The sequence below is a fragment of the Falco punctatus genome (assembly GCF_963210335.1).
Source record: "Falco punctatus genome assembly, chromosome: Z".
In the NCBI taxonomy this organism is placed as follows: Eukaryota; Metazoa; Chordata; class Aves; order Falconiformes; family Falconidae; genus Falco; species Falco punctatus.
The window spans coordinates 9,335,440-9,359,843 of NC_137586.1; the positions used below are offsets into that span (position 1 = coordinate 9,335,440).

General features: G+C 41.0%; 1 protein-coding gene across 11 annotated transcripts in view; it reads left to right on the forward strand.

The window, feature by feature from the left end:
* CELF4 (CUGBP Elav-like family member 4) overlaps window positions 1-24,404 on the forward strand; it is a 730,178-nt gene that overhangs the window by 683,420 nt on the left and 22,354 nt on the right. For all 11 annotated transcript variants that reach the window (XR_013924765.1, XM_080371390.1, XM_080371393.1 and 8 more), the window contains exon 12: window positions 16,217-16,383. Coding sequence is in view for 10 of the 11 variants with exons in the window: in XM_080371390.1 (XP_080227516.1) it covers window positions 16,217-16,344 (128 nt within the window). In the remaining variant the exon portion in view is untranslated. The remainder of the gene's footprint in view (window positions 1-16,216; window positions 16,384-24,404) is intronic.

Genomic DNA, 24,404 nt, shown 5'->3' on the forward strand with positions numbered 1-24,404 from the left:
CCACTTGAAAGTTACTAGCATGCCACCCTGTTTGGAAAAATATCCAGTCTTCTCTGAAGATGCCAAAAGAGAAAACATAACATCATTTGATGAGGGTCACAGCAGTTAATTACTTTTGCTGTTAAATATTTCTATTCCCTACTAAACTTACTCTGGCTCCTCATTTATGAAAAGAAACAGGGGAGCCAGAGGAGAGATATTAAAGGTGAGAAAAGCAGTGAGGAATGAGGACTGGACACAGGAGGGGGCGAAGCTGAGAAGGGCTGAGGGATGAGTAGAGCTTGTATCATGTTATTAAAAACACATTGTGGCAGTTCAAGACGGCAGTGTGGTGGCAGAAAGGTGGAGTGGGAGATGCAAAGCAGCAGGCAGGTGGTGATGGGCTGCAGAGCTTCAACCTGGAAACTGAAACAGAGAGAAGAGAGAAGCACCAAGAGACTGGCATACTGGCAAAGCTATGCAGAGCCCTGGGACCAGGGGCATTGCAGATCAGGTCTAAAGTGCATTGGCAGTACTCCATAAGACATAGGAGGGAAACAGTGGACCCTGAGGTACATCAGGAAAAATATTGTTCAGCACCTGCTCACAATGTGCCTCCAACACACCCTGCCAAATCTGGCAGTTTCTCATTTAATAAAAAAAAAATTTAAAAAAAAACACAAAAAAACCAAACAAACCAAAACCAAACCAACAATTCCTCTTATGTTTATCCAGGGAAATAAGCAGGCCCAGGAGTAAGTTGGTGCTGCAAGGGTAAGAAATTAGTCTCGTGCTCCTGCTCCATATGGGAACCAGCCTAGCTGTGTACCTTGGGTTCCTCTTCCTGTAGCAGGACTCTGGCTCCTTTGCACAGGGATTTAGGATCCATGGATGAGAAGAGTTATTTAACAGCTTAAAGTTTTTGGTTTTGGGTTTTTTTTTCTGATTTTTTTATTATTATTATTTTGTAAATAAGAAGATTCTTACCCGATAGAGGAATTATTAGAAAGCACTTGGGAGAGAGGTGGAGCTCTGCTTGCTGCTGTTACCAGTCCTATGATTAAATATGATTTTTTTTTTTTTTTTTTTGCTTTTAACCTGATTTCAAATTTCCTACGAAAATTATCTACATGAGCTTTTGTCCCTGTAGCCCATGGAATTAGGCTATGTCCTTTACTTTGCATGATCTAGTGGCAATACATTTTGTTTCGGGTCCCTGGACAATATCAGGTTGTCATTCCCATATAGCTACAGACCAAAGCTCAGAGTGTAATGGAAGAAGGCCACTAATTTGGGTGCCTGGGTTGAGGTGATATAGGAATGATTTTTGAGCCACATTAAGCATGCCTAACCCCTGGGATGTTTCGTTTCAGATCAGCGCTAGTATGTTGTGGTCCTCTCCACTCTGAAAGACCTGCCACAGGCAGGCAGCCACGGAGAGATTCATGAGGTGTCCAGCTCAGTTAGAAAGTGATCCAAGAGTGGGAGGACACCATGAGAGGGGTGCTTAGTGCTCCCAGAGAAAAGGGGAAGGAGGCACAAAAGTTCATTATTTGCTAGCTACTCTCTGTTATACTCCAAAGTGGTCAGGCTCTGAGACTTCAGGTCTGCAGAGTAAGGATGAGACTCTTTCCCAGCTGATAAGGAGAGTTGTGTGAGTAAGGAAGAGAAGGAGCTGTTCATCAAACTCACTGCACAACACCTCCAGCCATTGCAGTTGGCTGGGGGAGGCTTTAGGGAGAGGAGGAGGAGCGGGAGAAGTATTAGGGCTGTGAGCCACTATTCATTTACAAACTATAATTAATTTGATGTTTAGATTAATTTCTGATGCACTCTCAAAGGTGCACTGAAAGCATTTTTCCTTTATTATAATGTTGATTGCTTATTGGGGAGATAAATCTAACTGTCAGTTATGCACTGACTTACCAAAACTTTCAGACCAAGCAAGCATGTATGCATAAGGAACAGCTGTTTGCAGCTCTCCAGTTAAAGGGACAGCTCTGTCTTTTCCCAATAACTCACATTAAAGAAAATCTATACTTTGTACACAGGGATTTCTGCTTTCTTTTGTAGCTTAACAATTTATTAGACAAGACTGTGTTAGCAGAATCTATCTTCTATTTATCTGTCTGTCCATGTGTCTGTTACTATTCCATCCATCTTTCCACACAAGTAATAGACAGGATCCATCCAGAATATTTTAAAGTTATGGGTATCTTTGTATATACCTACTCATATGCAGACTTATACAATCATTTTAAATGCCTTTACTCATGGGGTAATTAGATGGAGGAACTCATTGCTACAGGGTCTTTGTGGCTACTCATTTAATGACCTTCAAAGGGGGAATAGCTATTTATGTGACTAATAGAAATGACCAATGTTAAGAATTAATGCCAGAAGAAAGAAAAGGGGGGGGGGGGGGGGGGGCGGGGAAAGGCTTTTAAAAGATATTAAAAAACTTAATGCTCTAGGCTTCAGATCAGTCCATCAGGACTGGGACCTAAGAAAAGAGCCTGACGGGGCTCTCGTGGGCCTGCACAGCATGCTATCTGCTGCCACCTCTTCTAAAAAACTTTTGACATTAGATAGAGTAGATGAACCTGAGTCGTGTATGGCTGGTCCTACATGTGCTGTAAGGATGTTATAGTCTCAAATGCAAATGCATCCATGTGTAGAAATGCCAGAGGGCGGTCTCCAGTGCTACTTTCATATGCAGGCCAGAAATTTCTGTTCTGAAGTCAGAAATAATGACACCTCCAATGGGCAATCGCATTTCTGAATTCAAGGTGATTGATCTGCAGAGTGCAGGCTTACCACATCCCGCTTTCATGAGACTGCAAACCCACCACAGCATTTTGGTTACCCATTACCATTACTATATTTATTTTTGTTTTCCCAAGAATTCTCTGATGTAAGGCAAATTCAAGCTGCAGAATGGACGAGTCTCTATCAGTCCATCCAACCATGCATCCAACCCCCATATATCTATCTTCAACTTCTTTATATCCATCTATCCTGCCTCATTCACTGCACAGGACTGCTTTTCAGCATTCTGAAGTCTGTCAGCTAGCTAGTTACCGAGCAGCTGTTCAATAGTTCCTCACAGCTCTGAGCTTGGCCTTAGGCCCTCCTTCCCACAAAATATTCAAATCTACTACGAATATGAATTTACTATTATTTCCTTTTTTTTTTTTTTTTTTTTCCTAAGGCACTTCCCAGCAGAGCATCTGGGATGTCCACAGAGCTAAGTAACATCATTTTCACAGTGGTCAGGGTGTCTTCATTTCACCAAGGGGATGATGAGGCATAGAAAGATTTTCAAAATTATTTATTATTCTGAATCTGAGATGCCATGAGCCTGATTAGTCTGTTTGCTTGTTTTCCAAAGTATTTAGCACAATGCAGGGCATGCTCAAGCACTATGCCATAACTATCCATATAAAGTTTCTTTAATGCTTGTGTACCATTGGCTCTGTTTGGGCCTCACTCAAGGCTGGAGGTTGCTCAGCAGTAACAAGGGTCAGGGAGCATCCCTAGACAGCAGTCAAGACAAGGCCACCCTCTTTCGAGGGATAAGAGAGTTTAGTCATGTAGATTTAAGCCATAATGTACCATTTTCAGTCAGAACCTGCCCTATTTTATTTACTAGCAAAAAAGTAGCCTAGGAGATCTTATTAAAGAAATTTTGTGATATATGATATACCAGAATAACTGGGATGTCATGGCAGAAATAGGGATCAATTCCAGTTCTCCAAGGCAGCATTTGGTTGTACAACTACAAAACCATCCTTCCCCTGCCTTATTTACTTTCTACATTCCAATACTTGCAATAATGAGTCTGATACATTGCCATTTTCCTCACCCTGTTATGTTATTCATTCTCTACAGTAATTAAAACAAGGATGTCATGAAAAAGAAAAATACAGAAATGTGTGCTTAGAAGCAATGCTTTAATGCATATACAAAACAATACAGAATTAAAATTTTATAGGTAACATCATTTCTTGCATTTCTAACTCAAGTGCTTAATTTTGCAACCTTATCATTGTTTGAATGTATTAGTGCATGTGCTATCCTCCCTTTTCAAGTAAGCAAATCAAAATAAAAATATCTCCAGATGAGATTAACATCTTCAAACAGCATATATTGACATCTTCAAAGGTTGTCACAGGGTAACAACTTGCAGATGCCCAGAAAAATAGGTATACCTTTCTTAACCATTTCCAAGTCCATCTACCTAAAACTCTCAACCAAATACAGTATCGTCTCCACTCTCCCCAGTCATTATCTGTAAAATATTGCATATGCTTAGGTATGTACATTATCTATTTTATATATATATATATTTCTGCAATAACAAATATGTCTGCAAGTTATTAAAAACAATGAAAAGCACTGAAAAAGTGGCTTGATTTTGGGCAACCTGCTCCAATGCTTGCTGAACTTCAATATGAAAAAGCTTTACCAATATATCCAGTCTGGACCTCTCTTGCTTCTGTTAATGTCCCTTGTCTCTCATTCTCCCACCATACACCACTGTGAACCATAGAATCATAGAATATCTCAAGTTCGAAGGACCCATAAGGATCATCCAGTCCAACTCCCTGCTCCTTGCAGGACTACCTAAAACTAATTCATATGACTAAGAGCATTGTGCAGATGCACCTTGAGCTCTGATATGCTTGGTGCCATGATCACTTCCCTGGGGAGTCTGTTTGATGGACCAAGCACCCTCTCAGTGAAGAACCTTTTCCTTATGTCCTATCTGAACTTCTCCTGACGCAAGGAGACTACCTCTGTATTCTTGCACTCACGGGGCATGTGCTCCAGCCCTTGCCTGTCACGATGGCCCTGTGATGAACTCACTCTACTTTGTCACTCTCTCTCCTAGGCTGAGGCAAAGGGTTGCCCAAAACTCTAAGTCCAGATGTGATCTAATGAGTGCTGATTAGGGAATAGTAATCGCTTCACTAATTGACTGGCTGTGCTTTCGTTAATAGAGCTTGCAGGCCAGGGAATATGTCTAATGAGATCCTCAGTGATGGAAGCCACAAAAAATCTAGAGACAGTAGGACTATGCCCCTTTCATCAGCTGAGCTTTAGTGCCCCTGATATTTAGCCAGGTATGTTTATTGTTATAAAAGGGAAGAGGTGTATCTAAACATCTAAGAGCAGCTGCTGTCTTCAGCTGCTTCACAAGCAACAGGTTTTATCCCTCTCTGGCAACATGACCTACTAATCTGATTGTGTTCTGACCATTTCAAGGTGAAATTATATGATTGTTCTAAAGATAAGTCTCTAATGACCCTTTAAAGTCCTTTTCTAGAAGGGTTTCCAGAAATTGCGAAGTATTTACTCTGGTCATTGTGCATCTCCCGACATGTTGAACAGGCTCCAGAAGGATTATTGTGTTATGGAGGGTTTAAAAATGGTTATGAGAGAAGAATTTTTGTTACTTGATTTTAGGAGTCAATGCAAGGGCCAGTTTTTTTAAGGGCAATTTATATTTTTACCCCATCCCTTCAAAATAAGATCCCTGTCCAAATTATCAATAGACATCCTGCCTTTCTCAGATCTTCACTTTTTCTAGTCAAAGGGATTTTTGTAAATGTGTTTTCCAGCAATATTTCACTCCCCATATTTCATTTGAAGCATAAGCTTATTTTCCCATCTCCCACCGAAGGGCGGATCAAGAATTCAGACAGGTCATTGGGCACAAGCCCCAGGAAGCCAGAATTAGAACAGGCTTTAGTCAATCTATGATATGATTCAAGTCCTACAGACTGAATAATTCTTCTGAGAGACTGAAGAAAGCTCTTCACAGAGATGCCCAGGATTCAGGATACTATTTTGAAGGCCATTAATGGTGAATACTCTGATGGAAAACCCACAGGAATTTATGATCCTCTACACTATAATAGTTGTTTCATTCCCATTAACGTTGATAACAGAAGAGGCCAGGTGATCATTTCCCTGTTCGCTGCGGGTAGTTGAAAACACAGACATCTTACTTTGACACTGAAAGGACCAGAGATGGAACAGATGGTTGGACCTGGAACAGTACATTATTCTCCAGCTTAAAATATACTTGTATAACTCCTTCCTTTCACCTCTTGGTGCCCAGCATAGCTCAGTGTCAGCTCACAACCTCCTGGTCTAGATATTAAGGGATTTTCTCTTTTCCTTTTCTTTCCCAATGAGTCGCCAGGTAACAGCAGGGGTTTTTTCCTTTTGATTTCAATTTTAGTTTTGTTAGCTGGTTTTCACCCACTGGCCTCCATAGAAAGCAAAGTATTGGTTTGAAAAGCATGGCCAAAAACTGTTCATCACTACTTCAGGTTTCAGAACAGAAACTTCCAGACTGTCCCACAAAAGAAGCTTCAAATCTTTCTGTATCTGTTGGGTTTCTCCAGCCTGCCCATAATGAGGTACCAGGTGTGGAATGACATAAAGGAGAGAGGCTGTTAGTTGCCTATCCAAGTAATGATCAACAGGAGCAAGGTGGGGAGATTCCATACATTACTACACCAGAAATGTATCTATCTCAAAGACTCCCTGGGGCATAAAAGAACTGATAAAAAGTAGTCGCTAGTACAATTCACAGTGCACCTTTCTGATTCGTTTTCCTATTTTGAGAGTTTTTTTCTTCATTACCCAGGAAGGAATTTACTTCCCTACTATGAAATACTATCAAAAAGAAGATCACCTTCTATGATGCTTGTCTCTTATAGATCAAGAAGGATGATTGGTGATTTCAGTAGCTGCAGTGTTCATATACATGGCTTTTTTTATTAAGAACCCACAAACTGATCCAGGAGACAACCTGGGAGCAAAGAAATTAAAATTAAGATAAGAAACAGATTGTGACATGGCTGGTGGGAGCTTCAGTAGTTATATTCATCTTGTTTATGTTGTACAACTCCAACAAAACAAATGTAAAAATATCTTTTGTCTTGATTCAACAACATTCTCAGTGCATCCTTAACTGAGCACCTACTTAGGTCCCACTCATAACTTGTGTAAAACCTACACTAAGCTTGTTCTTTGCTTTTGGCTTTACACTGGCAGAAGGATTTGTCTCCTCAAAAATTCATCCCTTTTCCAACCATGTACTTTCCCCATAAACCTTATATGACAGATCATGAAACCAAACATTTACAAGGAAGGCTCAGAAAGCAAGTCAAGAGGAGTTCCTTCCATTTCTGAAGGCAGTTAGGAAATTGCTTCAATTCTAATCATCATTTAAAAAGACCAAATACCATTCACCTGTCTGTGATTCCTCACTGGCAAGTTTGTTCCTTGTTAAGAAGATCATCCTCATCATTATCATCCGAGTTGGAACGTTATGCTTCTTTTAGAGGAAACACAATGCTTCTTGTCCACAGCAGACATGTTTGTATGCTGGTCCAGTATTTGATTCATGGGGTCTCCAAAGAATGGCTGAAGCCTGAATCCTTCACTTCTTCCATCCATTCATTGGGTAACTTCAACTCCTACTTAGCAGAATGGGTAGAACCACAGTATACAGCATCAGATGAATAGTTGCTCAACTTTCAGACTGTCCACATTCTAGTCTAATCTTGAATCTTAACCTTGTGGTTTCAATGTGAGTCACAACAGTAATTTCTGTATGTAAATAACTATAAAAACAAAACAAAACAAAAAAACCAAACCACAAAAAAAACACAACCAAAAAACCACACCACAAAAACAAAAGCCACCAACCAAACCCAAAAACAGATTGTGAAAGAGAAGACTTATAGGAAGAAAATTCCTTCTTGGTTTGAACCAGAATATTCAGGGTCAGTATCTACAGTCTTCAACCTTCTTCAAAGAAGGTACTGCTTCTCTGAGACACTATCTGGAGAGCATCCAACTGACAATGCACAATAACAGGGACCACTATTCTGTACATTCCAGCTCACACTGCCTCAATGTATAGAAGTAGTTTCATTCACGGGAAGATGGGAAGGTGACATAAGGAAGATGCTTGTGTATTTCAAGCTACCTTCTGCACTGGGTGTTCTGACCTTTAGAGAAAGTTAATCATGCCATCTACTTTCACTCTTCATTTAATCTCCCCTTCCCATCTGTTCAGTTTCTCTCAGCTGGAAGCAAGATGAAGAACGAGTACCAGTCAGCTGTCTCAGTGGTCCGCAGCCCACACTTTGGGGCCATTTATTATAACGCATTAACATCAATTGTCACCTCTATCATGACTGTTACCACAGTCCATGCCAGATGAGTAGGCAAGAACTGATTTTCTAAATATCTGAAATGTGAAATAAGCAATAGACAGACAGACAGATATGCAGTATCAGAAGGGACTGTTCTGATCCTTTGGACAGAACTCTGAAATATCATATGCCAGATGCCTTAGTTCATTCGACAGGTTCAAACCTTCTGCTTGAGTCATAACATCCCTTTTAGACAACCTCTTAATCAAGATTTCACTTGATAGGTGCTCCACCCCTATTGCTAAACAAGATGTTCCAATATAGTTATTTATCTTCACTATTTAAAAAATGCAGACTCAGTGCCTTATTTCCATTTTAGATTTGTCAAATGTCTGCTTCCATCCCGAAGAAATCATCAAGCTCTTTTTTTTTTTCCTGTATTAAACTAAACACATTATATTAGAAATTATTTTTAGACTATGGTCAGAAGACTGTATTTTTCACAACTTGTGACAACTTTATCACTTTTTCAGACCTAGAATTATTCCTGTAGTTCTGAATAATTCTTAAAACCGATTTTTTGTAGAGAAATCACCAGAACTAAATGCAGGATTCCAATAAAGATCTTTCCCGAGCCACAGTCAGAGGTAATATCACCTTGCTACTTCTGGAAAGTATTCCCCAGAGACTGTACTGAGTCTTCAGACTTCGAGTATTTCAGCATAATCCTGAGAGCTCATGTATTTGGCTATTACCATGACACCCATATTTTTCTTAGGAGAACTGATTTCCAGTGAATATTTTCCCTTTTTATGAGTGACCCACTTGCTTTTTCTTGTGGGTAATTAGTTTTGCAACTGGTTAGATTAAAGTGAACACTCTTTGAGTCCAGTCTATGCAGTGACAGGTCGGCATAACTGACTTCTGTCATTATTTACCACTTCACCGTTCTTGTATGATTGGAAAATTTTGCTAGTAATTACTTTAGTCTTCCAGGTAACATTAGAGAAAATGAATAGCACAGAGCTTTCAGCCCGCTCCTGGAGGAGTCTACTAGAAACTCCTCAAGATTGTAAGTCTTGTAACAATTTACAATGTTTCTGGTGGTCTATCGTCCCATTTTTAAGAAGTTTGATATGGGCTGCTTTCATTTTCTGTCAAGCACGGCTCTCTGAAATACTCTAGAAAAGTTTAGGCATCCTTTATGAAAACTTACTTTATTAATCAAACTTGCAACTTCATGTAATCAGGTTATTTGATAGATAATATTTTCCATGAAACCATGATGATTGGTACTAATTGTACGCTTTTTAATTCATTGCCCTATCTTCTCCTATCAAAGCTTTCATAATTTTACTTTTACTTATGGATGAAAGATTAAGTTTACCAGGCCATCTAGTTTACATCCTTAAAAAATAATAATAGATTTAGTTATTTTTATCCCCTGGAACAATTTGAAGATTTTCTAATATTCCATAAATTTCTAATATTAACATTAATGCTTCAGCAAATTTCTGAGCCAATTCTTCAAATATTCTGAGGTTCCAATTATCTCATCCCACAGATGTGAAATACTTAATAGTCGTTGTTTAGCATAGTTGTCAGCTACTAGCTGTCCATACATTAAAAAAATTAGTTGGTGGGTGGATGGATGGATGGATGGGATGGATAACAGGAGAGACAGATCTCACTTGGACATGATTAAACATCAGTGGAAGGTTAAATATTCCAAAAAGTCATCCAAACCTATTAGATGCTGGAAAACAGCTGAAGTGCTATGCCCTTGATCTGCAGACGTACTCCTTTATTGAGTATTCCAGTACCCATAAATCACCTTACAATACAATACCTTCCAATGCACACATATATTATAGAGCTACTTACATACAGATGGTATCCTGAAATTCTTTACAACACTAAAAAATTGCAAGACAGCAGCTAGTACATCGTGTAAAGAACATAGCAAGGTAAAGACCTTGCAAGGCAATTAAAGGAAAACCTCCATTCTCTGATAAGACTAATAAACATGGAGAAACTGGGCAGTCTCAGGAATGAAATGTACTTAAATAGCAGGGAAGTGCTCAGGGGTAGGTGGCCAGGTCCCAGTGGGGTAAGAAAAAAGGGAGCTCATCCCCAGCAGAGAAGACTCCTGTAATTTGAACACCCTATCATTGCCTTCCCAGCAGAAAATGACTCTCTGATGTTCCTAGATCTCACCCTTCACTGGTTAGTAACAAAAGTAAGGAATCTTGTGCTAAGAGAACATTTACATTAATAACCAATTATGTTAATAATTAATTCCTTAATTACTAACTCAAACGCCTGGGGGAAGGCAAGAAGCAGGACCTCTGGTCTAACCAATCGCCAGTGCTTTCTGCAGCTTCCTACACCTTAGTAGTCTGACTATGAGGACCCCTCTGACATCCTGGGTAGCAGCACTTTGGATGCAAGGGAAGCAAGGGGCATGGACTTCTCCTGCACTAGTACCCAGCCCATGTGCATGCTGTTTCTTCTTTTTCACCACATGGGAATTTGCCTTCAACAGGCTGAGGCAGATCCTTGCTCTTCTGTTATTCTCATTTCCCTCTAATAAGATGAACATGGGTCAAATTACAAGAGGGAAAACTTCGGAAGAATGAGATTCTCTCCTTAACTAGTGACTTTCATACTGGAGGAACAAGAAGTGGCAGGAAAGATTCCTTGTGGCAACCAGAAAAACACACTGATAGCCAGAACCAGAAAAAATGTATCTCTGGCCTAAAAAAGCTAATAAGCACCAATGTCTATTTGTTTCTGTTGAGATCTCTTGCAAAGTGCATCCCTGAGATGGTAGTTTTGTGCAGCAAGCATCTGGAACATAGATCAGATAACTCTTCTTAGTTTTAAGAGAAGTTAAGTATTTGTTTCTTTGAGGTTACTCTTTTTATTTCCATCACCTGAGAACAGCCTGATTACACAAATGGACCTGCTGTAGGACCATCTGCCCCCAGTTCAGAGTCTAGATCAAAAGCTTGCATCTGGACCTGTCATTCACTGCAGTCTTGACTTCTGATTTAGGGGATGCTCAGTGTAGCTACCAAGCATGGGGCTCCATCCAAAGGAAGGCTTCTACTGGAGAGGCAATATGATATTCCAACCCAGTAGCAGATTATCGGAGGGCTATTCTACACATTAACCACCAATTCTCCTTGCAGCGTGCAAAGAGGAACAGAAAACTCAGAAAGGCCAGTTAGGGATCCATGGGAACCTAATGATGTGCTCATTCAGGACTCCACTTGGTGTACAAACTAATTCATGGCCATGCAGAGACACTACTCACTGTGAATAAAAAGTGTACAGTTGCAAAACAGTTTTCAAATGCACTCTGAGATAGATTGCTAATTCCCTTCTTTATCATGTCAGCTAATTAAAACAGAAAAACAGCTCTTGAGTAATATCAGTTACATAAAGCCATTGGTGATCATGCTGGTATCATGAAAAGGGCATGAAGCTCCTTCAGTGTGCCCCACTACCAAGACTTTCTGTGGAAGAAACAGGGAGAAACCAAATCACCCTCCAAGATGCTACCAGTTTCTACCTGCTAGTCATTTACACAGTCATGAAGGAAAAGGGCAGGCCAAGAGAAGTCATGGACTCCAGCGTCACAACCTTCCTGGAAGATGCTATGCAGTATCAGGAAGATTAGATGCCCTGAGCTGCAGTCCTAGCAGATTTCTTCATTCTTTGCTGCTTTGATATATCATTTATTAGAAGAGCCTTTTTACATAATCCCTTGGGCAAAAATAAAAATAAAATTAAAAAAAAAAGAAAGAAAAAAAAAACACAACAAAAAACAACATCCCCTCTATAAAATAGATTTATCACAGAATCCTGTCCTCCTACCAACCATCTTCAGACCAGAACATATATTTATCTGATTATTAATTAACTGATGCACAGAAACAGCTTCAAGCTTTTTAACCTCTCCCTTTCTCTTTTGTCCTTCAAGAATGTAGATGGCAATGCAGGGATAGTGTTCAAAACACAGACAGCTTCTTGGACAACTGTAGTACTATCATCGTGCTTTGAGCCCTATAGTCATGGGCTCAAACATTAAAGGCATTCAGAAAGAACTGTTTGAGCCATTTTCCCAGTATATAAATTCCCTTCCTAGTCATGCATGTTTAAATATGGCATAGCACCTTTAACAGTACTGACACTGACGTGGAGAAACAAAGATGGTTCACTGCCAATAGCGCACATAACAACAACAACAACGTCATATGATCTACCAGGACATATTTGACCTAAAAAGGCAAAGGAGTATGATATTGTTAGCACAGCTTGTCTGTCTGTCTATCTGCCTATCCTTTATCACTATGATATCTCAGCCCTCAGGATAACACATAGCTTTTCTTCCTTTTGGAGTCCATCCAAAAACCTTCAACAATATGAAATACAACTCCACATAAATAACAGAAAGGGGGACAGCTGAATGCACCAACAACTTCTGAGCGTATCAAGTCCCCTGAAACTATAATGCAAAATGAAGCTAGAGGAATTAGCTGCTATGTCCCTAGGACGTGCTCACAAGAAAAATGCACTATTGGCATTTTCCCTCCTCATTCTCTCTCCCCAGCCCTTGCACCCTAGATCCCCCCCTCCACCCTCAGCAGCCTGCCAGTGGAGATTTTTATATTACAGCAGCGGCTATCAGGATAAGGAAGGAGGAAAATCAAAATAATAAGCCAAACCTGGTCCAAACCTGTGGGCAACTAATACCAATAGCACTAGAGTATACAAATCCCGGCTTCATTTTCTGGTCTAAACAAAACATAGTGAGCAAAAAAAAAAATAGTACCATTTGTTAAAATGCTTTATTATTTACAGCTTTCCACAGAATGGGGAAAAGGTCTTAGAATTCCATCTCTAAAGCAAAGTGATGATAAAAACTAGTGTAGCTTTGTAAGCTTATCTAAAGGCAAGGTTCCTGCAGAGGCAGAAATATGTCAGCATCCTGGCACCAGGGCTTATCACCCAACTAAAGGTCTAGTCTTGGCAGAAGTAGATAAATAGTAGACTTCCATCATACTTGGCAGCATTTCTGGTAGGGTTTACATGCTTTAGAAGTTTGATTCAGCAACCAGCACCATTTTGAGGAGTGTCTCACCCAGGCACTAGCCAGGTAACATCTTACCTTGAGATATCAGTCCCACCTACAGATCCAGGTAAATCTCACAACAGAAGTACCTTGACTTAAGCTAGGTGCCTGCCTTCGTTCCTGTCAGTGCTGGTCCCTGCTAAACAGCCAGTGGGACTTGGCTGATTTAGGCACAGCTAAGAGTGTCCTGAAAAAGGAGAGAGATCATGTCCATTGACTGTATTTGTTAGACCTCCACTGATTATTTTGGATCCCAAGGTGATTTGCTCCCAAGTGATGTCTGTGTAGACACACTCTAGATGTGCACGTTTAGTCAGTAGGAGGTACACTGCAACAGAACCACTTACAAAAGTAGAAATCAAAGTTTTCAGGCCAGCTAGGTTCTGTAAAGACATCATATAAACAATTACCCAGCTACAGCCAACTCAGCTTTGATATTTGGTAGCTGTGTATATATTAGTAAAGCAAACATACCTGGCACTTTACCCTAGCACTGGGGCCAGCTGGCAGAGAATAGCCCACACCCAAACTATTAAATTATCTTACCTTCCAGAATATAATGGCCACATCCAAGGTAACTACTGAAAACAGCCTCTGTTCTGTGCTAATACTCAGGTTCTGTCTAGGAATTGTTTGGTTAGGCATAAGCCAAAACTATGTCAAGGACGTTTCTAAAAATTCAGTGGTACAGATGACTGGGTTCCAGCTTGTCTGAACTTCCCTGGCACAGTTTTAGTTTACTGTTATAGATGTAGCTGATGGGTCTTACACAGGATTATTAGCAAGCCAGAGGTGATTTTAAAAATAATTGCCTTTTACTACATCCTATATTCAAAGATGTGAGGTAGCTAGACAGCAAATTTCAAGTTGATGCTCAAGTAAAGCATTTCCAAGGGAGCTTTCAGAAGTATTTAAAGACTGAATCAACTCAGGTGAAATCATGAGGTGTTTAGTTTGTTCCTTTGCTGATATCAGATCATAGGACCTTGTTGATTGATAGGTGATTCGACTAGTCAAATTTAAACTGGGGACATTACCAGGTGCTTACTGGCTAATAAGTGATCACAAAAGCAGATCCATTGCCAATGAACCCCAGTTCATTACCATAATTCTCCAGTTTTCTGTCTAGAGATTGATCACTGTCGTGAGGCTGGAGCAGCACCTTTGCGCACATGTTCAGAGCTGCAGTGTTGGTACCTCTTCATCCAGGCGGCTGGCAGGAAAACTGCATGGAGAGCCTGTTACTTGGAGCCTTGGCTTCAAGAAGGGAAGATGAAGAGGGATGCCTGTTTATTCCATGGACCTCCCTCTTAAATCCCTATCTGCCTACTCAGTAAACCTGTTATCTTACTTTGAGGCTAAGACATAGGTTTAATGATCTCTTATAAACTTTTGCTATTAGCCTAAGGCAGCTCTAATTCAAGAATGAGGAGGTGACCTTGCATGCAGGTGTATGCGTGCCTTTTTTAAATGCAAGCCACCCTATGTCATGTGTGAGACTTACTTTCAAGGAGGAACCAGACCAGGGAGGAGGTGCTGCTGAATGCAATCACAGTACAGCCCAAGGCTGTAAGCCATGCCTGGTGCTGCTGTCAGGAGCAGGTGTATACCTGGCAGCAAATGCTCAGCATTAGCTTTTTGAGGGGCTTTCAAACTGTCTCTTCATTTCAGCCTGTCTGTTGAGAGACACTAGGTTCCTAGGGTTGAGTTGTGCTGCCAGAGCTTCACAGGGGTGGGAAAACAGATGGCTTTGTCTGGAGTGCAGGCTAGTCTAGACTAGTCTTACCCAGGGTTTGTGCTCTGAAGTGTTGTTGGCACAACGGGACATTTCTGGCAAAGGTAGCAGAGGCAATTCTTATACAATGTGATGGCCCCCTGCCTCACTAATATCTCAGACCCATGGTCACTCCAACTGAAGTTGTATACAATCTCGGCAAACGAGACCCTTTCCTGGACCTAACATATAAAACAAAAAGAAGGAAAAAAAAAAACCCCACAAACTTCACACCAAAACCCATCTCCAAAGATGAATGCATTAGATGCGTTGCATCCTGTGTGGTTCTGACCTACCTTGGCTATTTTGATCCCCAGAGAACAAGTCTTCCATTGAGACAAAGAATGTAATTTCAGGTGGCCTGTAGATACAATATTCAGTCACTATAAGTGTTTCTACTGCTGGATGTGCTCCATGGCTGATTGGATGATTTGCTGGCAAGGTATGAAACTACTTATGAAAACAATGTTAGGGAAGCACTAGTGTTAATCTTTCTCAACTGCAGAGTCAACATAAAGTCTGCAGAAATTGCCAGTTAATAAAGCTTCTCATATTGCTTAAGTGGCCAACAATCAAACTATTCATGCCAATGAATACCATAATGAAGAACTTATTAAATTCACATTTTACTTATATTGCCATAATAAGGAAGTAGCAGTAGGTATATCAGATTCCCTTCATTGTGAACATTGGAAGAGAAAGGACAGGTTATGCTGGTGAGTGAAGGAGGGTCCAGAGATTTACTGCAGGCGTGGTGGAGAGAAAAAGAGCAAGACAGAGTGCCTTGAGACCATGCATCACATCTGCTGACACCCAGCTCAAAGGTGACCCAAATCTTGTGTGTGCTGGTACTGTGGCACCAACATTAGGATCCCCATGCTTCACACAATCTTGAGTCCAAACTGGCACTCAGACCAGGCACTGCATCCAGGGACACTGTTCTGTAACAACCCCTCCTACCCTCCATCCACCATTGGCAACCATCCTCTCCTCACTCTCCTGCCCACCTACCCACTCTCCTACCTGCTCACTCACTCCTTCCCGCTGCCCTCTCCCTGTGTTCATTCTCAGTGGTCGTTGCATGTACGTGCCTTGGCCCCCTTCAGCTCATTAAGCCCCCTGCCTTGCCTCATGTTTTGACAGGTTTTGTGAGTTTTGACAATCCTGCCAGTGCCCAAGCTGCTATCCAGGCTATGAATGGCTTCCAGATTGGCATGAAGAGGCTGAAGGTGCAGCTCAAGAGGCCAAAGGATGCTAATCGTCCCTACTAAGGAGTTATGGGAACCACTGGATACAAAGCACTAGCACAGGTAACTGCATGGGGAAGGGGGTGTCAGCTATGGTTGTAGCCTCTCTTTGTGTTGTAGACCCTCAAAAAGATTCAGCTCTGCGGCTCTCTAGCTTCTGCCTTTTTCACTTAGGCCTCTGGCTAGAGCCACCCTGCACAGATATGCACCCACACATAAACCAGGAACCATTTGTGTGTGCGTCTCTTTAGAAAAAGAGGTGGAAGGATGCTTAACGAGGGATGAGCCAAGTCCCCCACCCCAGGGGCATCCTGCATCTCTAAGAAGTCTTCCTGGTCCCTAGAGGAGAGCCAGCAGCTGTCCTGATTCCCCTTGCTCAGCCAAAGAGAACGTTTCTGGTGGCTGAAGAAAATCTGCAATTAAGAGATGGGACTGGGCTGCAGGTTAATCCCAGGTGACTGGACTGGGACAGTGTTTGTCTCAATAGCTTTGTGTTGCAAATGTTTCAAAGCATTCTTCATTCTTCATGCGGTATGGTCTGTATCCAATTTCATCCCAGCATAATAACTCTATGTAAATATGTCTCCCTGACAACTAAATAACCCCTAATTTCTTTCTTTCCAAGACCAGGAAGTTAATAGAAGGATCCATGCTCACTTCTTGCTCAGTTAGTGTTAGATCCTGTGTGTAGATAAAACCCAACCAAAGCCAAGGAAACTTTGCCTGAGTGAGGACCTAGACAAATGTGAACAAGGGTCTCGTTGTTAGACTCATGTACTTCGTGTTGTTGGAAAGGAGCCAGCTTGGTGCTCCAAGGGAACTTCAATACATGTAACACTGTCAAAAACATCAGAAGCAGCAGCTTGTATTGTTGGAACCCCAGCCTATCACCAATAACAGAAATGGAGATGTTTCCAAAAACTGAAGTATTTTCTACCACTGGCTGGCTTTCCCATTAGATAACACAAACATAAAACCGTATGTATTTGTTACAGATGCAGAGGTGTCCCTGTTGTTAAACCTGTTTCACACCAGAGACTTCCCAATAAACCCAGCACCTAGGGTGGCCCTAAGCTGCAACAAGGAGTTTGCACTCCTGAATTAGAGACAAAGAGGTGGGTTAGGTGACCTTTCTAGGCCATTATAGCTGTAATGTTTAAGATCCAGTGATTTCGATTCAGGCTTTTTCTAACCCATCTAAGGTATAGGCAGGAAATCCCTACCTTCAACCTTCCCAAAGAACTACAAAGTGTTCTAATTTTTCATTGGTATCTCTAATACCTTTGAAAAATGTATTGTTCTGGTCTTCAGAGCAGTATCTTTTCTACCCGGAATTAAGGACTGGGATCAAAAGGTCTTAGAAAGAGGTGCTGCACTGAAGACAACATGAAGCAGATTAAGAAATCTTTCGAGTAAACCTATTAGGTGCATGTGCAAGATACAGCCTCCATAGTTTAGACCCTCCTTTATATGTGACTATATGAAGATAATTGTCGATGCATTTTCCCTCTTCAAATACCTCTTTTCTTTTCCTTGCTTATGACAAGGCCTCTTGGAAGCTTGAAACCAAAATATGTTTCCATATCCAAACGCTTTTTGCTTCATCACACTGGCTTTTTACTGCAGGTTTTTGTGGGGGAGAGTGGGAGATGCATGCATGCAACATTTTTAAGCAGGAACTGCCTTTGTTGGGGAGATTTTCAGTAATATCTGCAAAGGGATCGAGGAACACAGGTGTCTCCCTAGTCTGGCACTAAGCAATAGCTTTGTATCATAGCACAGCTGTGATCACTGAGGATATGCTTGTTTCTTATGGACATGTAGGAAAGTGCAGGGCTGTAGACACTTGTGTTGTTAAAGAATCACTGCATAAGCCTACAGTGTTTTCATTATCATGGATCATTATGAAGTGCTCTGCCTCTACCCTTGCACTGTCAGGCTGATTTTGAGGTCTCAGCTTGTTTCCTACAAAAAGATTACTCAGTCAGTAGGACTGTTTTGTTGTTTGGGTTTGGTTTTTTTTTTTTTTCTCAATGAATTATATAAAAAGGAATCAGTTGGTAAGATGGCAACAAAATTATGTATCTCTCTCTCAGAGCATTTTTTTTCTTTACTTTGCTTCTGAAAAGCAAGAGAACAGTCTTGAATTGTTGCCTCTAAATAGGAAGTCCTTTTGCCTTCCTGGCTTTTACTTCGATTTTAATGATCAGCTGTCCAGCAAAATCAGTTCAGTTGTTACTACCAGCTCACTTCCATCCTCTGTTTATAGGAGCCTTTATCAGAGGTACAGACAGTCTTTATCAAAATGAAGCAAATACAGCTCAGAGGTCCTTGCTCTCTTGCAGACTCCCATCTTGGTGAGCTCACTGCAGAAGCTGAAGAGGACCTGTCTTTTAGCAGGAGAGGATTATTCAGGGAAAAAAAAAAAGTAAAAAAAAAAAAAAAGTTGTGTCTGTGTCTTTTTGCACCTAACAAAAAGAACTCACAAAGTACATGTGGCCCCAGGAGGACACTGAAGGAGTATGTCCCAGGGAAGAATCTGACTTAGCACAAGGAGTACCATGCTAGGTTAGTCTGGTGAGGAGACTTGGTGACAGCAAGGATACACAGAAGCTCATCAGGGCTTAGATCCAGCTCTTTCTTCAGCTCATCTGCTTTCCAATGCTTAGAAAAATCCATATTAGCACCCTAGAAGCAGATAGCAGGTTTTTAGTCATGACGGCCACAAGTCAGCTTCCCACCAGGGCTGTGCAGTAGGAGTTAGTACAGGGCTAAGCCCTCAGTAATAAGCCTTCGAGACTGGTCAGTTGTTGTTGGCTCAGTGTGGTGTTATTGTACCCCCATGTCTGGTTTGATGTGCAGTTTCCAGTCAGCCTCCAAAATACCACTGGGAATCTCTGACTTTCCCACTCAGTAGACAACATCATTGCTGCAACTAGAAGTTTCCTTAAAACATTAGGGTGCAAACAAGCTAGACACATGGGTACGGCACAGATAGCTATTGCAAAGCTGAAGAGCAGGCAGATCATGTTGACTGTCGGAAACTTAGTAACTCCTGTGTGGTTTTTATCTGGGTTTACTTTGGTTGCAGTTCTTCAGGTTCCTTATTCCAATATGAAGCATGCTCATAACCGTATTGACACCAGGGCAATTACTCATGTGCTTCAAGACAATGCTCAAGAAACCTTTTAACTGGAATTTTGTTAAGGAAAAGATTTGTTTTATTGAACTTCTTTCCAAAAACAAGAAGCTGCCAACAAAAAACAAACAAGCAGCACCCAATTTGATGTAGTCCACTAGTCTGTTTTTTCCTAACCAAGAAAGAAAGATCTTCACTCAGTTTTAATTCTGGCTGCACAGGGCAGGGTTTAACTTCTAAATCTGTTTTTTTTGGGGACACAAGAAATCTAGGCCACAGTGATTTTAAGTCCTTTGTTTTCCTTGCAAGTGCTCTAAAGTTGCTGTCAAACACTGAAAGGGTCTCTGAGATATGACAGATAAGCCCACAAGCTGCAGCAAGCAGAGCCATGAAGAATCTGGATGGCAAAATGTTTCCAAAATGGCTGTCTTTACTATCTTTTTTTTTTTTTTTTTTTCCCTCCTTTGTAATTAAACTAGTGGTTTCAGCAAAAAAAAGAAACAGGCATGTGCAGGGAGGAAACAAAAGTAAGAGAGGAGGATCATTTGAGGCAACTCTGCCAAAATCACTATAATCAGTATATTACAAATCCCCCCTCTGGAATAGAACGCAAGGATTTGGAGCCACTTCTTGTATCTTTCAAGATAGTAAATGTACAAAATAATCAAGCAAAAAAGACCCTGAAATCCACAGCTCCCGTGGGTAACCATTCCTAGGAGCCCTTGGGTACGCTGTGATATGGCAAAGTTGAAGGTAGACCCTGCAGTGCCTGGGGGTGCATGTGAGCTGGCTGCATGGCCAGCACCATGGAGGAATGCTAGACAGGCAGAAAGGTGACCTCCTCTGGTCCTCCCCATGGAGGCAGAAGTAATCAGCATGATTCCAGCCCTCCACACTGGGTGTTGAAGTGAGTTCCCCATTGCTCTGTCCATGCTAAGTCAGTAGTAGTCATGATAGGACAATATTGCCTAGAAAACCCCATAATTCACAGCTCTTCCAGTTTTAGGGACTTAACAGAGCAGCACAGAAGCGTCTAGCTGGTAGATCAATAGAAGACATTGCACAGAAGAGCAGTGAAAACCCTGTCAGTTCGCCCTTTGGGGCTTCATTGCAGTGACTGATCATTACCAGTGTCTTATTTACCCCTTGCTGAAATTTTATTTAAAGCTAAAGGTAGAGAGACATTTTAGTGGGACTAACCTGGAGCACTAACTGGCATCAAACTGAGTGAGACAAACTGAGTGAGGCAAAAGTATAGAGTAGCTCCTAAGAGTAGTGGCAAAACATTAAAAGAATGCATTGTCCAGGCAATCTGCTTCTCCAAAATGCTGGGGGAAATAACATAAGCCAAAGCATGAATATGAAAAAAAAAAAAGATGTTCAGGTCCTCCTTCACAGCTTCTTGAACATGTGCAATGTGTTGTTTATTGTAGAAGGTGTGAGATGCTTGTTTTTGCAGCAGGCTGGAGTAGGTGATAATGTTTCCCAGAGGAAATGTCTTTTGGAAAACTAAATTTTCCTTTTTTCTGTGCTCTGATAAGAGAAAAAAAAACCAAACCACCTAATTTTAAAGTAAGCAGACATTATCATCCAAAAATAAAACAAACAAGCAAAATTCTAAATGCCCATAAACAAAAAGAAGTGAATGGAAAATTTCTGGCTGTCTTATCATTTCAGATCACTTCAATACAAAGTCTAATGAAAGTGTATTTTTCACTGAATTTTTGGTTACTTATGCCTCTCAGGCTTGTATTACCTTCAATGAGAGGATATTCTGCAGTTGCATTTATCTCACTGTTGTCTATTAGGATGCTCATCTTGAGATTCGGAGTAAACATCCTTTATCAGAATCTAATCCCATTTCTTGTAGTTATGCCTCCTGCAATCACGCTAACCAATTCCTCTTACTCCTGCACAGATTAGTGTTGTTTCCCTCCTTTAGTCATCACTTAGATCATGTAGGACTTGCTTACATTATGGAAATTTGCACTAGTATAATTACATCAAAACAGTACTCCAGTGCAAGCTTTAATGTGAGTGAATAAAGCGAGAACAGAATCAGCACAGCTTCATTTGGGAAAGTCTGTTTAGGTGTTGGAAAAACATCGGCTCAGCCAATATTTTTTTCTTTTCTTCAGATTAATTTTGCCTTTCATTTCCACTGATGACTGTGATTAAAGATCGCTCTCTGTGTTTTTAACCCAAACTTTGCGCTCCTGTGCTCATACATGAGAATGGAAGTGAGTGTTACTGGGGGAGGGTGAAACAGAAAGAGTGAAGGGGTTTGCAAAACTGACAAGGAAACCCATTTCTTTTCTGGCTGATAATTTTTAACCTGCCTGCCAATTTAAATTACTAATAACTTTATTATGGTAAAATTCTCATGCCTGTTCTATAAAGTTTTGATACGAAAGCATGCAAAATCCCATTTGCTAATTATTGTGGTTATTCTAAGATTGGCACACAATATAATGCACTGATGGAAAACGACAATAATTAATTACTGCATTTACTCCAAAATTACAATCAGTAATTACTGCTCTGAGACTGAATTCCATTCAGCAATATTTGGAACTTGTTCTTCCTCAAAGCAGGGCAGCTTTTTAGTATTGCTGTGTTTGCATCTAAATGAGTCCATGTAGGTCACTAACAGATCCGTGCTATTTGTCATGGGAGTGAGAAAGCAGCACAATGCAATACCATAAAGCTTTCCTTCTCTTCAGAGCATGAATTCTTCATTAAAAGCCATGTTCCCATTTTTTTAAAATGTTAGATAATGCAATTATTTCAGAGTTAAATAATAGATATGAAAGCAGCCTCCCATTTCTCATCCCACTGTGATGCTGTTGGTCCTGACGCTCTAAAGTAAACTTTTGAAGGCTTGTGAGAACTTCTGCCAATGACTCAGCCAGCAAAGATCCTGCTGAGTTGTCCCTACTATGAAAAGACCAGGAGCTTAGTATGGTTGTGCCACCTTCAAAGGTTTCCAACAGCAAAAGCCCCAGAGCCCCAGAGCTGACTGGAGGTGGTAGTGTTATATTCATCCACTTAACCAACAAGATTATTGTGGGATCACATAGGGACCATGCCATGCAAAGTACCTGAGTAAGTTAGATTTAGAGCCCTTCTGAGGTAAATGGTGTGAGCTCTGAGTCAGTTAATGGGCAGCTGCAGTAACCCAAAAACAGTAGCCTCTGAAGGAACCTTTTTATGAGGTTCATCCAGCACAGAGGCTTGCTGGGCCAGTGCACAAGGGACTGCCACTTGAAGAAAAGCTGGGAAATGTTAAGAAAAGGAATGGGTAGATGTTTCAAGCAGCAGTGAGTTGAAATGAGAGCCAAAGACATGGAAAAACACAGGAGACACCCTTAGCCAAAATGTTTGTTCCAGCAGCAGCAAACACTGGCAGAATCAATCCTTTACTAAACAAAATAGGCACAAAGAGAATGAGAGAGGGGAAAGACCCACAATAAAAGAGGCTTGTGAAAATCCAGGATGAGGTTTAAAAATAAGTGTGGTCATTTTCCTACAGGACCTTCAAATAAGTGACAAATCAGCAAAACCTTTTGATATTGGGGAGAGCAGCACCCACTAATGAGTAGATGGGAAAGAAGCACATTATCAATTTGCACATGCAAGTACTTGGGGAGAGAGCAAAGGACAAGTGGTGTATGAGACCATAAAGGTCTAGGACTTCAGACAAGAGAAGTTTTTCTTAGACAGCCCTGTGCTTCATATGCTTGAAGGCTGATAGGTCTGTCTCTGGTGTGTTTAGGAAAAGAAAACATCAGCATTGTGAACACGCTTTTTTTTGTCCAGATAAAGATGATACGGACAGTGTAGGCCAAAGGCAGAGCACAGCCCTCTGGCCCTAAGGAAAAGTGAATTAGCAGAGAAAGTTAATGTAGGAAATGGAAACACTCAGTAAAGTCAAAGTTACAAGTCAGCTCCAACACATAGTTCACAGGACTCAGGTCACTTGTGTAGCATTGATCAGTAAGCTGAAAATGATCTGATCTTTTTGCCACTGACCTTTGAGAGCTACTTCAGAACCATGAATTGAAGCTGTATGGGGTAGTGTTTGGCAGTTACACTGTAGGTATAAAGAAAAGGGAGGCTAAAAAACTCCATGAAATTTACTCTGCAGGGGAAAACTGCTATATGAGTTGCCAAGAATCTTAATAAGGGGTTGCACAGCGCTCCATCAGTGTGAGCACCTTAAATTGATGTTCTTATGGTTTGGAAGGCATATACAATCAGCTGCACTAGAACACAGTTTCTCATTCCCACAGTTATACCCAGTGATATATCAAATGCAATTATTGCATATTTGAATAATTCATGGGTACAGTAACTTTGGCCAGATACAAGTGAATATCAAAACTCTGGTCCCTGAAGTGTTTGATTCAGCTGTAGCAGCGAATTGAAGTTTTACAGTGCAAACACTGTTTCTTAGGTGTCTTTCGTCCTGCCTGTGACTGCAGTTAGAGAAAAGACAGTTTTTATTTCAAATTGTTCATTTTTCCACTTAGCTGAGCTTCATCCAGCCTTTTTGAAATATTGGGTAGAAGGCTGAGCTGGAGGGGAAAGGAGAACAGCAGTCAAGTCATTTCCCAAGCAAGAAGCACAGTAAATGAAAACTCAGTGCTGTGCCTGGAAAGGTGCTAACCACAGCCATGATCAGGCAACATTCTCTGGCAGCGTCAATCACCAGCTCCTCTGAAGTCAGTGAAGAGACACTGATTTATGACAGCCAAGGATTCAGGCCCACTGTTACTTATTTAATGCTAAATGTTCTCCTAGCAGAGATGTTTCAGTTACTCGCAATTCTAGAGGGAGATGCAATGCCACTGTTCTGGCCGCTCTGGTTTCTTTAGAGCAGAGAAACTAGGGAATGAACATGTCTACCTCCAAACACAACCCTATGGCTTATTCTTAAAACCCC